Here is a 16,883-nt window from a genome sequence, read left to right as displayed (position 1 = left end):
CAATGCTTTATAATTAATTAGTATAATTTTTGTGTGTTTTATTATGAATTATTTTACACAGGTATAATTTATACTAGCACTATTGCACTTTACAAAATTTAGAGAGAATCAGATGATGCCTTCTCTAGACATCCTGTTACCTCAGAGAGCATGTCACCAAAAGTGTATCTCTTAATGCAGGGAATGCCAGAAATTTGACTTCACATGTACCTTAAGGCAGGGGTCGTCAACCACCGAGCCGCAGCCCCCTACCGGGCCGTGGCTTTTCTGCAGCCGGGCCGGCATGAGACAGCCGAGCAGCCGGCATATGAGAGCTGGGTGGACGGAAGAAGCGAACGGACGGATAAGCAGAGATGACATCATCTCTCTCCGCCCCCCGCATCACTGCTCTTCCGCCCTCACAGCTGGTGTTCTGTCAGCCTCAATGTCGGAGAGGTGGCGGAGAGCAGAGAGATGACATCTCTCACCGCCCACCACACATCGCTGCTCTCCTGCCTTCATTCGGAACCCACCACTGCACAGAGGCCTGCCTCTGCGCTAAATGAACCAGTGCTGCCACCAATGCAGTGGTAGGCAGGCAGCGTGGCAAATGACATTCCGCATATGGTGACAAATGATGTGACAAGTGACATTCTGCATCTGGTGACAGGCAACATGGCAAGTGACATTCCGCATCTGGTGACAGGCAACATGGCAAGTGACAATCCACATCTTGTGTCAGGCAGCGTGGCAGGTGAAATTCCGCAACTGGTGACAGGCAACGTGGCAGGTGACGTGGCAAGTGACATTCTGCATCTGGTGGCAGGCAGCATGGCAAGTGACATTCTGCATCTGGTGGCAGGTGACAGTGGCAAGTGACATGCTCATGGCTCCCACTGATTCTGCATTATTGAGAGTTGAACTATTACATTTAATACTACAATGTAATAGAAATAATGCGCTTTAATCACCCTGACACCATATCAAGCATGGTGTCGTGATGACTGAAGCGCTAACACCAGCCATTGCCTGCGAAAAATCATTTACACCCCGCGTGACGACCCCCCCCCCCCCCCCCCCAGTCCTTGGCACAATTTTCTTCCACGCAGCCAGTCCCCGGTGCCAAAAAGGTTGAGGACCACTGCCTTAAGGCACATACACATATTACAAAACAGAGCCCATTGGCTTGACACTCCAACCTTGTGTTAGTGGGAGAACTAAGTCATACACTTGTCGCAGAAGCATGAATTACATTTCATACACCATGGGCAATGTGGCTGATTTACTAGAGGAGTAGAGCACGTTCACTTTGCAAAATAATTTTTCACTTCGGTTAATGAAGACAAAGCTGCACTGACTCCAATCATGCACATCATCAAAAATCCTGTATTTTAAATTTTCCTTGCACATGATTGGGTATTCATTGCAAAGTAGATTTTCTAAGTTAAGTGAAACATAATAAATCAGCCACAAAATATCTGAAAAAAAATAAAAGAAAACTCCTGCAGCATGAAAAATACAATTACCAACATTACCTACTGAACAGAATAACTTTATTCTTACAAACCCATTTTAATTAGATTGTCTCAGTACAGTCATAAGAAAATTACAACAAATATAACAAAATATTTTTTAGTCTATTTGTGGTAAACGTTGTAACAGAAAATTGTATACCTAATCACTGCTTAAAACAGCAGGTTCTCATCTAGGACATTTATAAACTTTTTACATGGGTCCTTAGAGAAAGTCCAACATAAGGACTTTGAAAGTTATCTCCTATCTGTTAGGAGATTGTAGTAAACTATTCAAAAATAAAAAAACAAATACAGCCTGGACTATCACACATTACATCGTGGTCTGTTACAAATTAGGTCATAAAGCTTAATTTAGGAATTTAGAAAGTGGCAACAACCCTCAATATTCAGTATTATTCACTGGGGACACCCATCACATTAATAATCAGGCTTAGGCAGGGCCAAATCAACACGCCTGTATCTGCACAGACCACCCAATGTTTTTGGGCTTGCTTGAGGATGAAAGAAAAAATTGGTGAAATGTAAAAGCTGCCAATAAGTAAGTCTGCTAAGCTTCCAGCAGTGATCACATGTAAGGTGCCCAGCCTAGGTACATTTGGCTCAGAAGGTTTTCATCAGTAGCTTCTTGAATCAAATAGTGAACATGTCCTTCAATAGACAGTGGAAGGCCTTTGATACGATTCCTTGTCTTTATGACACCCTGCAGTCTTTGTTCGATGTCAAGCACATGAGTTTTAGCCTGAAAACAATGTGAAAATATTATTTACTTTCTTTTATAAAAGACAGAAAAGTATGCCTTAAAGTGGCTGTAAACCTCAGACATGAAATATGAACAAAGCATATCCCTCTATAGTGTGTACTCAATCCAGAGCACCAAGTGTAATTTCTGTCTGCTGCCTCATTCCTCTGCAGGAGTCACTTCAGACACATTTTCCCGACACCAAGAGGTAAAAAGGTGGCGGGGGGGGGATTTCAGCACACAGCCTGTAATTGACAGCCTCAGCTCTGTTCCTGTGAACTGAGTGAAGGGAAATGTGTCCCTTCCCTCCAATCAGCTCTCACTGAGGTCAGCAGAGAGTAACTTCGGCTCCCCGCCCCCCTGATTTCTGGAAGATGAGACAAGCTGTATAATCTCTGGACTCTGAACAGATGTAGGGATGAGAAAACTGCAGTCAAATAGGTAGCGCTTATGTAGGAGAATTGGTTTCATCTCTGTATCACCTGAGGCCAATTACTTCACTGGGTATATGTAAAGGTTTACAACCACGTTAAAGCAAACATTACTATTTTATTAAAAACAACATTCTGTGGAAAATAAACAATATACACTCTAGAAGGGAAAATTAAATAAGATAGATTACTGCCTGCATTGCCTAAACAAATAGTAAACCACATCTGGGAATCAATAACAGACACCTCCAGTTGCCTGCAAATATCTATCGAGGACATCCCCTAAAAAAAGGGTGTAAAAACTGACTTTATCTAAGAAGGCCAAACATGGCTCAACTCAATATGTCAGTATTGGCCAGTGAAGCCACCCATTACTTTAATATGGCAGAAGTTTCAAGCAACACCTTACTTTTCTGCAAAATAGACCACCCCAAGTTTGGAGATACCTGGACACTCCTAAAGGAAACACCCCAAAGTTCCTGAGATTATTCCAAAAGGTTGTTTACATTTAAGTTACTCCAGGGGTAATTTAAATAGTGATTTAGTAATTTAAATAGTGCCACAGATATGAAAGAACAGGCACCTGACATTTGACATTTTTTTTTTTTTTTTTTTTTTAAGATTTGTCCATAAGCATGAACTGTACAGCCACATTGAAAAATATTCTGACTACATGCATTATACATACATCTGCTGGTAGAGACACATTTTCACAGTACAAACCTTTTCATTGACAACTTCTCCAGTCTCATTAGCTTGAACTTTAGTACCCCCACGGGCAGGTTTACTCCATTCCACCAAAGGATCATGCAGGAATGGTTTCAGTACACTGGAAAACAATCAATGTGCTAATATTTAATATATATAGGAAGAAAGCATTACTTAAAGTTGCTCTAATAAGGGTGTGACTTCTGTTTATGATAACTGTTTTCTAGGAAACGGTGCTGCCAATATACATAAGTACAATAGACAGTCATTGTCTACAAGTAATATGAGTTTTAGATGAATTTAGAAAATTTTAATCACACGAGAGAGGGTACACAATACAATAGCAGACACATATACTAATAAGCTAAAGCTGAAGTTTTGATCAGGTCTTTTAGCAGGAAAGATAAAACAACCCAAAGGGCCCTTTTTATAAAGTAGCAAACAAGTAAACTATGCCATTTATATTTTCATGGATTGCAGACATTTATAAAATAGAATTTTTGTACTTGCTGTAAAATCTATTTCTTGGAGTTTGTTGAGGAACACAGGAATCCAGACATAGTCCGGTTATACTGCGGCCCACAGGATGATGGGATACTGGCAAACAGAAAATTGTGGGTCAGCCCATTATAACCCCTCCTACTGCCAGAATGCCTTAGTTTTGTGGCAAAGCAGTACCAAGAGTATGATCATAAACACAGGGACATAGGAACAACTGCTTATAAACTCCAAGAAACTGTTTTTTGTTAAAAAAAAAAAAAAAGTACAAAAATCCCCACAGCATGGCAATCTCTCCCTGCCTATAATGACCACATCTTTTTTTGATTCCCTTACTAAAGTGAATGAACCTAAAGGCTCCATTTCAGAGACCTATACACATTTACTGAACTCACACCTGTGTAAAAAATTCCTTCTCTGTTGCAAATTGAAAGAGGGACATGGGGCCTATTTCTGATTATATCTAGGAACAGTCCTACAATCTGTTTAGTTGATGTTGATTACCCCCTTTGCATTGGCTGACTCAACTACTTATTTTACATTTTTGTACAGTATTGGCCTATGTAGCAATTTGTGCTGCAATAGATGTAATCAACCACATGGCACTCTAATTTGAATCCTGTGGCCTTGTCCCAAGCTTTAAAGATATTGTGAGGATGTGGTTTTGACTCTCACTGGAGTCTTTGTTAAAAACCTGGTAGCTGACCCAAGACATTTTGACTTAACACCCGATGACTGCATATCACCTGCCATACTTAGATTTCTATTTGTGAACTGCAAAATGAAAGATGTGTCTAAAGGATCTATGCGTTTCACCTATATTAAGGGGTCTTCAGGCTCCCTCTATTGGTTAAGAAAGAATCAAAGGTGCAGCTAAAATAGGATTTTTATAACAGATTCAAACAAATGGCCCCTGCCCCCACCTATAACTGGCCTTCACAGCAAGGAGCACATGGAAGGGCAAACACATGAAAGACAAAAACAGAACATTCCATAGCTCAACTCACCAACCAGTCTGCCAACTGACCAAATTAACCTGTCCAACAGTCTGCGTTAAAAACAGGGGTTTAGTTAGCACGCATTTGCAAACGCATGCATAAGCTGCAAGGCCTCTTCATGGCACCCTGTGTATGCTTGCAGTCCTAACGCTACTGAATTTATAAGCGTCTCCACAATGGAAGCAGCTTACCTGTAAAATCCTTTTCTTGGAATACATCATGGGACACAGAGCCATAGTATTAACTTAATGGGTATATAGGCACCTTCATGTGATGGACACTGGTATACCCAATACAGGAAGTTCACTCCCTATAAAACCCTCCTCCTTCCAGGAGTACCTCAGTTTTTGTAGCAAAGCAATATATCTAAACCCCAAAAAGAGGGGAGGGACCTCTGTGTTCCATGATGTACTCCAAGAAAAGGATTTTTACAGGTAAGCTGTTATAAAAATCCTATTTTCTTTGTCATACATCATGGGACACAAAGCCATAGTATTAACTTAATAGGACGTCCCATAGCAATGCTATTTGAGGGGAGGGAGAGACAACCCGCAGGGTACCACCAGACTTAAGGACCTATACTGCTGCCTGCAGCACACTGCGCCCGAAGGCGATATCCTCATACCTCCTTACATCCACCTGATAAAATTTGGTGAATGTATGTACTGAAGACCAAGTTGTGGCCTTACAGATCTGAGCCATGGAGGCCTGTTGACGCACTGCCCAAGAAGCACTAACTGACCTGGTAGAGTGCGCTTTGACTTGAAAAGGGGGAATCTTATTCCTTAAATCATAAGTCTGAACTATAACTTGCCGAATTCACTTAGCGACAGTGGATTTCAACGCTGCCTGTCCTTTCTTAAGACCCTCTGGCAGAATAAATAAGACATCAGTCTTCCGAATCTGAGCAGTCGTCTTTAAATAGACTTTGACCGCTCTCACCACATCAAGACAATGTAGTGACTTTTCTTCCCTGGAACATGGTTTTGGAAAAAACGATGGCAGGACAACATCTTGGTTTAGGTGAAAACCTGAGACCACTTTTGGCAAAAAATCTGGATGAGGGCGTAACACCACTCTGTCCTCATGAATAATCAAGTATGGCTCTTTATAAGAAAGAGCAGCCAATTCCGAAACCCTCCTTGCTGAGGATATAGCAACCAAGAACACCAGATTCCTTGTCAGAAGGACTAAGGGAATATGCTGTATCGTTTCAAATGGCTGTTTTTGTAAAAAAAAAAAATAAATATATTGGCGAGACTGGATATGACCCAGTGAATGTTGTGAGAAAAAATGTCCACAAGGGCGTCGAATGGTATATCCCTCAGGTGAAGGTAGTCCCAATCGTAGGAAAATGGTGTAAGGCTTGTCTGTAGTCAATAACAAGGAAATTGTAATCGGGAGGACTGTCACGGATGGGTCTCTGTTGTGGTGGTCGCCCTCTTTGGTGGTTCTTTGTGTGGGGAAGTTTATGGCCATGTCTGGTTGCCTTTAACAAGCATGTGATTTGATTCCATTTTGTTGCTCAATTTCACTTTATCTGTTTGAAATATATCTTGTCATGGTTTTTCTTGACTACCTGTTTTTGTGTTTAAGATTCAGGAAAATTACACAGGTATAACCAACTATCCCTGAGGAAGCCATTGTTGGCGAAACATGTAGGGTTCTCATACCTGATAATAAGACCCGCTGCCGCACTACTGGCTGGGTTCCTGTGATATCACTGCATACTGACTGTTTTGTACCTTTTCAGTGTTTGTTCATACCCCTGTCAAATGTATTTATTGTATATTTCCTTTTTAATTGTTCATCAATAAAATATACTTTTTATAGTTTTGTATTCTAATAATTTATTCTGGGCACCGCTATAATCCCCTTACTCTCCTCCTACTACGATCATTAAATTTATTGGGATGAGGTGCTATATTATATTGAGGACTCTCCAGTCAAAAACCTTCCTTTTCAGGTAATTGGTTGTAATGCGAGCCAATGACTGGTCTATTAGCAATAGATCGTCTAGGTACGCCAAGACTGTTATGCCCTGTGGCCTTAACCTGGCCAGAGGCGGGCACAGTACTTTTGTGAACACCTGGGGTGCTGTGGCTAGCCCGAAGGGCAAAGCTACAAACTGAAAGTGCTATTCTACTTCGAACTGCAGAAACCTTTGGTGAGCGGAAAATATAGGGACATGCAGATATGCATCCCTGATGTCGATAGACGCCAGAAGTTCTCCTTCTTGTAGGATAGAAACTACTGACCAGATCGACTCCATACGAAAGGAGCGGATCTTCAGGAACTGATTTAGATTCTTTAGATCTAGAATGGGTCTGACATCTCCATTTGGTTTTGGTACTGTAAAGAGGTTTGAATAAAACCCCAAACCTTGCTCTTCTGTGTGGATCTGTATGATCACCCCCTGAGCTAGTAATCGGTCTAATGCCTGAAACAGAGATTGCAAGGCTGAAAAAGGTTCATCTACTGTTGTTTCCTCCGCAGAGGAGTAATTGGTTTGCCCCTTTTCCTGAGGGTAACCCCTCATCCTCTACTCACTGTTCCCTTGATAAGGGGTCTGAGGTGGGGGAGGAAGATCTAACACGCTTCCTATCCTTTTGGATAGCGAATGCGATTAAAGTCGCTCTTGCCAGACTTCTGAGCGTTGCAGAAGTCTTACCCCATCTCTGGCGGGGGGGGGGGGGGCGCCTCTTCATAATGAGGCTTTAGTATTCTGCTTTGCAGATTTCCTGCCCCAGGTCTTCTTCTGGGCCTGGGCCTGACCCTAAGGCTTTCCTCTAGAATCTGATGGTGGAGGCCGTCACCACTGCCTAGAGGCGGATGCCCCGGCGCAGGGGAAGGAGTCAGTTTAAATGAAGGATGTTTATACTTTCTTTTGGGCAAAAGAGTAGAGTACTTTTCCCACTAGAAATCATTTGGATGTATTTATCCAAATCCTCCCCAAATAGTCGATCCCCATAAAAAGGGAACTAGTCAGAAGCCTTTTGCAAGGTTCTTCGTCTGACCAATTTTTTTTGTTTTTTTTAAACACAGGGTCCTACGCATGTGTACTAGCAGAAGCGCAAGGCGGGACGCCTGGTGAATAGAGTCTTTCATGGCGTCTATGGCAAAACATAGCGTCCTTGGTAGTTCGGCCAAATCGCGGGCCTGTTGTGCAGGGACCTCTTTAAGGGCCTGTTTAAACTGATCCCTTAAGGACTGACAGATGCCTATTGCTGCAACTGCAGGCTGAGTAACAGCACCTGTAAAAAAAAAAAAAAAAAAAAAAAAAAGAGGTTTTTAACAGAAATTCCATTCTTTTATCAGTTGGATCTTTAAGCATTTGTGCATTGTCTACTGGACAAGTTAGATTATTATTCACACTGGAAATCGTAGTGTCAACTGCTAGTACCTTCCATCTTGTGGTGAATTTTTTCTCCATTGGGATAGAGTGCTGTGCATCTCTTTGGAGGGAGAAAATGTTTATGTGGGTGATCCCATTTAGTATAAATAAGCTTTTCTAACAATGCATGTACAGGAAACGCATGAAAAAAAGGCTGTGAAGTTTTTAAGGAACCTAAGAAGAAACAAAACTATCAGATGACTCTGCTAGAGGTAGCTTGAAAGAGGAACGAACCATCTCTATAAGAAATTTGTACCAGCAATCTCTCAGATTGAGAGGCTGAAAAAGGTTCATCTACCGTTGTTTCCTCCGCAGAGGAGTAATCGGTTTGCCCTTCTTCCTGATCACCTGAGAGTAACACCTCATCCTCTACCCACTGTTCCCTTGGTAAGGGGTCTAAGGTGGGGGAGGGGGATCTAACAGGTTTCCTATCCTTTTGGATAGCGGATGCGATTAACCACTTCATTACCCGCCCATAGTCATATGACGTCCGCAGGAGGGATCTCCCATCCTGGGCGGGCGTCATATGATGTCCTCGGCTTCCTGACTGTCTAGGGGGTGCGCTCACCCGCTGCGTTGCTTGGGACCCGCGATGTCCACCGGGCACCCGCGATTGCCCATGAACACAGCAGGATCCACGTCCTGTCAGGTGAGAGACCGATGATGTGTTCTCAGTACAGAGGAAGACCGATCGGCCTCCTCCCCTTTCCAGTCCCCGCCCCCACAGTTAGAATAACTCCCTAGGAAACATAATTAACCCCTCGATCACCCCCTAGTGTTAACCTCTTCCCTGCCAGTCACATTTACAGAGTCATCAGTGCAATTTTATAGCACTGATCGCTGTATAAATGTGAATGATCCTAAAAATGTGTCAAAAGTGTCCGATATGTCCGTCGCAACATCACAGTCACGAAAGAAAATCGCAGATCTCTGCCATTACTAGTAAAAAAAATAAATAAAAATGCTATAAATCTATCCCGTATTTTGTAGACGCTATAACTTTTGCGCAAATCAATCAATATACGCTTATTGCAATTTTTTTTACCAAAAATATGTAGAAGAATACATATCGGCCTAAACTGAGGACATTTTTTTTTTTTTTTTAAATTTGGATATTTATTATAGCAAAAAGTAAAAAATATTGTGTTCTTTTAAAAATTGCCGCTCTTCTTTTGTTTATAACGCAAAAAATAAAAACCGCAGAGGTGATCAAAAACCACCAAGAGAAAGCTCTATTTGTGGGGGAAAAAACATAAAAATTTCAAATTGCGACACCGCTGAAAACTAAAAACTGGTCTGGGCAGAAAGGAGGTGAAAATGCTCTTTGGGGATAAAAGAATAAAACTCAATACAAGCTATAGTTGTACCTCCCTCCCCCAGGGGGGAAATGTTCTGATGAGGATCCCCCCTGGCTTGCTGAAACCACACATGTGCTGTTTAGCTGGGACTTCTGAGCTGACTGAGAAGCAACGTACTAAGGTATTAGGGATGAGCTTCGACTCGAAAATGGGCTGTTCGCAAGTTCGCTGAACAGCGAACAATTTGCCGCTGAACACCCTTTAAAAGTCTATGGGAGAAATCAAAAGTGCTAATTTTAAAGGCTTATATGCATGGTATTGTCATAAAAAGTGTTTGGGGACCTGGGTCCTGCCCTAGGGGACATGTATCAATGCAAAAAAAAGTTTTAAAAAACGGCCGTTTTTTTCGGGACCAGTGATTTTAATAATGCTTAAAGTGAAACAATAAAAGTGTAATATCCCTTTAAATTTCGTAGCTGGGGGGTGTCTATAGTATGCCTGTAAAGGGGCGCATGTTTCCCGTGTTTAGAACAGTCTGACAGCAAAATGACATTTCAAAGGAAAAAAGTCATTTAAAACTACTCGTGGCTATTAATGCATTGCCGGTCCGACAATACACATAAAAGTTCATTGATAAAAACAGCATGGGAATTCCCCACAGGGGAACCCCGAACCAAAATTTAAAAAAAAAAATTACGTGGGGGGTCCCCCTAAATTCCATACCAGGCCCTTCAGGTCTGGTATGGATATTAAGGGGAACCCTACGCCAAAATTGAAAAAAAAAAACGTTGTGGCGTCCCCCCAAAAATCCATACCAGACCCTTATCCGAGCACGCAACCTGGCAGGCCGCAGGAAAAGAGGGGGGGACGAGAGAGCGCCCCCCCCCTCCCTGAACCGTACCAGGCCACATGCCCTCAACACTGGGAGGGTGCTTTGAGGTAGCCCCCCAAAACACCTTGTCCCCATGTTGATGAGGACAAGGGCCTCATCCCTACAACCCTGGCCGGTGGTTGTGGGGGTCTGCGGGCGGGGGGCTTATCGGAATCTGGAAGCCCCCTTTAACAAGGGGACCCCCAGATCCTGGCCCTCCCCCCTGTGTGAAATGTTAAGGGGGTACAAAAGTACCCCTACCATTTCACTAAAAAACTGTCAAAAATGACAAGAGACAGTTTTTGACAATTCCTTTATTTAAATGCTTCTTCTTTCTTCACTCTTCCTTCATCTTCTTCTGGTTCTTCCTCCGGTGTTCTCGCCCAGCATCTCCTCCGCGGCGTCTTCTTCCCTTCTCCTCGGGCCGCTCTGCATCCATGGCATGGAGGGAGGCTCCCGCTCTTCTCTTCATCTTCTTCTCCGGGCCGCTCCGCATCCATGCTGGCATGGAGGAAGGCTCCCGCTGTGTGACGCTTGTCCTCTTCTGACGGTTCTTAAATAACAGGGGGGGGCCCATCCGGTGGCCCCGCCCCCCTCTGACGCACGGGGACATGACGGGACTTCCCTGTGGCATATCCCGTGACGCCACAGGGAAGTCCCGTCAAGTCATCGTGTGTCAGAGGGGGCGGGGTCACCGGGTGGCCCCGTCCCCCGTTATTTAAGAACTGTCAGAAGAGGAGAAGCGGGAGCCTCCATCCATGCCAGCATGGATGCGGAGCGGCCCGAAAAGAAGATGAAGAGAAGATGAAGAGAAGAAGATGAAGAGAAGAGCGGGAGACTCCCTCCATGCCATGGATGCGGAGCGGCCCGAGGAGAAGAAGGGAAGAAGATGCCGCGGAGGAGATGCTGGGCGAGAACACCGGAGGAAGAACCAGAAGAAGAAGATGATGAAGGAAGATAGAAGAAAGAAGAAAGAAGAAGCATTTAAATAAAGGAATTGTCAAAAACTGTCTCTTGTCATTTTTAACATTTTTTTAGTGAAATGGTAGGGGTACTTTTGTGCCCCCTTACCATTTCACACAGGTGGGAGGGCCGGGATCTGGGGGTCCCCTTGTTAAAGGGGGCTTCCAGATTCCGATAAGTTAATTAAATTTTTGGTTCAGGGTTCCCCTGTGAGGAATTCCCATGCCGTTTTTATCAATGAACTTCTATGTGTATTGTTGGATATAGAAAAAGCATAGGTGGACTTTTTACAGTTCCTAGGCTTCTTCCCTTACCTTTTCCTCGCTGCAGGATACTGCTGTAACAGGCAGATCCAAGCTTCACCCTTCACGGTGGGCTGCATTAGCAAACCTTCAAGGACCAGGTCCCTATTATAGGGGGTCCACTGCCTTGGACCTGTATAGCACCCCTCAGGAAAACTTTAGGTAATGTGGCATGACCAAAAAAGTCCTGGGTCCTGCCCTACAAAGAGAGGTGTTACAGGCAAAACCTCGTTCTTCTTATGCAAGGCCCAGGTACCATCCACTTTGGCCTCAGTGGCTTGGATGGATCCGGTGTGGAGGCTATTTCAATCCAGCATGGATCCCTCCAGTGGAGCTCTTCAGGGGCAAAAATCTAATCTACTTGTAATGATTAAAAAAAAATACATTTTTAAAAACCAAAGGGGCTTTATAGCGAATTAAAGTTTTAATGTTTTTTATTTTTTGGTGGAAAATTTCTTAAAACCCCCAAACAAAATATATTTTTTTAAAGCAGAGGCCCTGGAGAATAAATTGGTGGGTGTTGCAAATTTTTTTATGTCACACAGTATTTGCGCAGCATTTTCTCAAACGCAATTTTTTGGGAAAAAAATTCACTTTAAATTTTAATGCAAAAAAACCCACCACAATACATAACCCAATTTTTTGGTGAAACATAAAAGGTGATGTTACGCCATGTAAATAGATACCAAACAAGTCACGCTTTAAAATTTCGCACGCCCATTCAGCATCAACAAAAGACGCACATTTTACTATCTAGAGGTGACTAGAACAGCACAAACAGAAAAAGAAAGTAAACAGGCTGTAAAAGTCCAACACCCACTTTACCCCCTTAAAGTGTTTGTTACCCTAAAAAAAAAAAATATATAGATCCTGTTCCTTTAAAGCATTTTATACAGCACAGTGCTTGTGCTGTGTAATGTGGTCCCTTGTATCACCTGAAATACCTGGCTGACATTCCTGGTTCCGCCCTCTACCCAGTAAACTGACCATGGTATATTATGGCTGCTAAGCCCTGGCACCGTGGTCAGTTTACATGCCTCCGTCATCTACAGCCCTGCTCTGTCCTTCTCTGCCCACAACTCCGTCCTCTCCCCCCTCCCTCCCTGCCTGTCAACTCCCCGAAACTCCCCTCCTGCTGTAAAAATATGTGTTTGCTTTCTATAGATCAGTCTGTTAGATAACACGATTCTCCCCAGTGTATGTGATTTCTAAAAATATTCTGTATAAGACCTTATTTATTTCCAATCACTGCTCGGCGCTCACGCGACTTCCCACTGGTCTCCTATTCTCCTCGTTCCAGTTGATGTCAGTGGGGGATACTCAGCACCTCCCTCTTCATCGATCAGATCAGGAGAGGAGACCAGCAGGCAGTCACATGAGGGCCGAGCTGCGCTCGGAAATAAGGTGTTATACAGCATATTTCTATAAATCACATACACTGGGGAGAACCATGTTATCCAACAGGCGGAACTATAAAAAAGAAAAAAAAGTGGCTTAACAATACTTTAATAGAGATAAAGAACCTGCACACGGCAATCCCCTTCAAGACAAATTTATTTCAAATATAAGTGTCAACAGGATTAAGATGTTACACTTAAAATAAATATACCTTAAAGGATATAACATTGTGCTAAGCTCATCATCTACATACATAAAAAGAATGTACATTTTTATCATGGATAAAACTAGAGAGAAGTACACATTTACCTCATAAGTGGTTCTCTCTGGTCTCTCATCAGTCTCATGGTGACTTCACAGGCACGTCTGAAAAGACCTTCTGTACCCATAGGACCCATTCCATTAACCATGTTATGTGTCATCCGGAATGGGACAATTTCTGGAACTTCAAATGTTTCACCCTAATAAAAACCAATAACTTATTAATACATAACTTAATAATACATACAACAAGATAATTTATACAAACATTACAATCTTTAGAACTTCATTTAGGACCAAACTCTAAAGAGTTTATATGAATTGCCTTACAAAGTATTGGGATCTCTGCTACTGTGGTAAATTTCTGAGGGATTAGATGTGATATGACAGGGCCACACATTTCCATTTAAGGACCATGTATGTAGGCATGACAGACAAAAGTTGTTAGTGCCCCTTTATTTGTTTTTTTATTTTGTTAGTGCTGCTGGTAGAAGAACTAAGCAGTAGGCTGGTTGCACAACACTATGCAAAGGCAATGTATTCCTTTCTTTTGTGCCACGCATGGCAAGTGTTCTTTATGTGAAGGTACTGTAATGGTTATAGCTCCTCAACTTGATCTGTCATGTACATCAAGGGACTATAAACTAACAAAGTGCAAGCACAAAGCACCCCTGTTTGTCTACAAATCAGATCCTTTGTGCTTGGGAGGACCCAAGATCCAGGGTAGAGGTCACAAGAGTAAGTCATGCCCTCTTTCAATGCAAACTCAGCCCCTTCATTAAAGGGGTAAGTTCACCTTTACAGAAAAATCTGTAAGGTGAACTTACACAGGACCCCCTTCCCCCCGGTCCCGCTGATCTGGAGCGCAGCGATCACCCGCACTGACACACCGGGTCGCCACCTCACCGCTCTGGGGCTTTGAAATCCCCTTGGCTTATTCTCCAAAACGAAGCTCATCAGGAGGTATGTTTAGGAGCAATCCAACTGGTTGGCGCCGTCACCCAATTAGAACCCGCGTAGCCTGTCCTGTCACCACGGGCGAAGAGGAGAGGAAGCTGCAGGGATTTCAAATACCCTGACTGGTAAAGCAGCTATCTGATGTGTCAGAAGGAATGATTGCCAAACTCAAGGTTAGCAGGACCTGGGGGGATGGGGACAGGGTCTAGTGTAAGTTCACCTTACAGATTTTCTGTAAAGGTGAAATTGCACTTTAAATTACTGCCTGTGCTACTTGACCGTTAAATGAAAGCAGCCCAGGCATAGCATCGGGAGGGGTTTAAACCCTTCCCACTCACCCCAGTGTCCTTTTAAAAAGTTATGAATGCTGGAGGGTGGAAAAAATTGGCCAATCACATAAGCAATTTGATTGGTTGTCACAGTGGTTACATGATCGAAAGCGGGTCCTGCCGGCCCGGCTACCGATCATTAGCGGGGACCAAGAGCTTTTTACAGCTCAGTCTCTGTGCTGGGAATGTGCTCTTAACACAGAAACATTGGCCGCCCAGCAGTGAATATGTGTGGTGTGTGGGCGTTAAAGCACACCCGTTTGCCGCTACACATGTGTTAGGCGGTCGTAAATGAGTTAAGCTCAAGTTGCATCTCGGATACAGGTCCATGCAAGTTACAAAGACACTAATCTTAACCACTTCCTGGTGCCTTTACGGGCTCTCCCGTGTGATCAGGAAACCGAATTACCATAGAGCTGGCCCTGGACCGGATGGTTCCCGGCAATCTCTATTACCCTGGGAGGCTGGAAGCGACGTCATGGCGTCACTTCCAGCACTGGCAGAGACATACACTGCCAGCTTTTTTTTTCTTGTAAAGCAGAGATCAATTTTTTTTTTTGATCTCATGCTTTACAGGGTAGAGATATCTGGGGTCTCATTGTCCCCAGATATCTCCATAAAGAGGACCCGTCATGCCTTATTCCTATTACAAGGGAGGTTTACATTTCTTGTATTAGGAATAAAAGTGATCAAAAAATTAAAAAATATAAAGGGACAGTGTAACCATAAAAAAAACAAAACAAAACATTTTTTAAAGTGCCCCCATCCCTTCGTGCTCGCAGGCAGAAGCAAACGCATACGTAGGTTGTGACTGCATATGTAAACCGCCTTTCGTGCCACACAAGTGAGGTACCACTGTGAATGTTAGAGCAAGAGCAATAATTCTTCCACAAGACCTCCTCTGTACCTCTAAACTGGTAACCAGTAAAAAAAATTAAAGCATAGCCTAGGGAGATTTTTAACCACTTCAATACCGGGCACTTTTACCCCCTTCGTGCCCAGACCAATGTTTAGCTTTCGGTGTTGTCACACTTTAAATGACAATTGGGCCCTCATGCAACACTGTACCCAAACTAAATTTTTATCATTTTGTTCACACAAATAGAGCTTTCTTTTGGTGGCAGTTAACCACTTCCCGCCCACCATATAACAAAATGACGGCCGCAAAGTGGTTATGTTATTCTGACTAGACGTCGTATGACGTCCAGCAGGATAAGCCGTGGGGGCGCGTTTCCTGGTGTGATGTGTCAGTCTGACACACCGCATCTCCAATCCTAGTAAAGAGCCTCTGACGTAGGCTCTTTACCATGTGATCAGCTGTGTCCAATCACAGCCGATCACAGTGTAAACAGGAGGAGGACGTTTATTGGCTTTTCCTCTACTCACACTGACAGAGGAGAGCCGGGAGACTGTGCTGATAATCAGAGCATTGATTATCAGTGCAGACCTATCGTGGATGCCTACTGGAGACCACCAGGGATGCCTACTGGAGACCACCAGGGATGCCTACTGGAGACCACCAGGGATGCCTACTGGAGACCACCAGGTAAGCCCACCAGGGATGCCAATCAGTGCCCATTAGGATAGTACTTAGTGCCCATCAGTGATTGCCTGTCAGTGCCTCCTGAATCAGTGCTGCCTATCGGTGCCGTCCAACTGTAGCACCCACCAGTGTCAACTATGAGTGACCATCAGTGACACCTATCAGTGCTGCATATCAGTGCCTCATCATCAGTGCCAATCAGTACTGCCTCTTCAGTGCTCATCAGTGAAGGAGAAAACTTACTTATTTACAAAGTTTTGCAACAGAAACAAAGAAAAACTTTTTTTTTTGGTCTTTATTTGTAGCGCAAAAAATAAAAACCCAAATGGTGATCAAATACCACCAAAAGAAAGCTATATTTGTGGAAATATAAATTTGTTTGAGTACAGTGTTGCATGACAGAGCAATTGTCATTCAAAATGTGACAGCGCTGAAAGCTGAAAATTGGACTGGGCAGGAAAGGGGGTGAAAGTGCCCTGTATTGAAGTGGTTAATCACCACTGGGTTTTTAATTTTTTGCTAAGTAAATTAAAAAAAAAAAAAAAAAAAGACTGAAAAATTTTGAAAAAAAAAACAAAAACACATTTTTCTTAGTTTCAGTTATAAAATATCTTTCTTCATTAATTAGGCCAAAATGTATTCTGCTACATTTCTTGCGCAATTTTAAAGCGAGACATGT

At 43.1% G+C, this 16,883-nt stretch overlaps 1 protein-coding gene across 1 annotated transcript in view; it reads right to left on the bottom strand.

The window, feature by feature from the left end:
- Positions 1 to 1,515: 1,515 nt before the first annotated feature.
- The window catches only part of ATR (ATR checkpoint kinase), a 210,589-nt gene continuing 195,221 nt past the window's right edge, over positions 1,516 to 16,883 (bottom strand). Inside the window, exons 45-47 of the mRNA XM_073625961.1 lie at positions 13,424 to 13,575; positions 3,408 to 3,513; positions 1,516 to 2,253 (exon numbers count right to left, since the gene is read on the bottom strand). Of these exons, the coding sequence (XP_073482062.1) occupies positions 2,080 to 2,253; positions 3,408 to 3,513; positions 13,424 to 13,575 (432 nt within the window). The 3' untranslated portion in view covers positions 1,516 to 2,079. The remainder of the gene's footprint in view (positions 2,254 to 3,407; positions 3,514 to 13,423; positions 13,576 to 16,883) is intronic.

The sequence above is a fragment of the Aquarana catesbeiana genome, linkage group LG04 (genome assembly GCF_042186555.1).
Source record: "Aquarana catesbeiana isolate 2022-GZ linkage group LG04, ASM4218655v1, whole genome shotgun sequence".
Lineage (NCBI taxonomy): Eukaryota > Metazoa > Chordata > Amphibia > Anura > Ranidae > Aquarana > Aquarana catesbeiana.
Note: the sequence above shows the minus strand (reverse complement) of the source record. Positions and strands in the feature narration are given on the sequence as shown.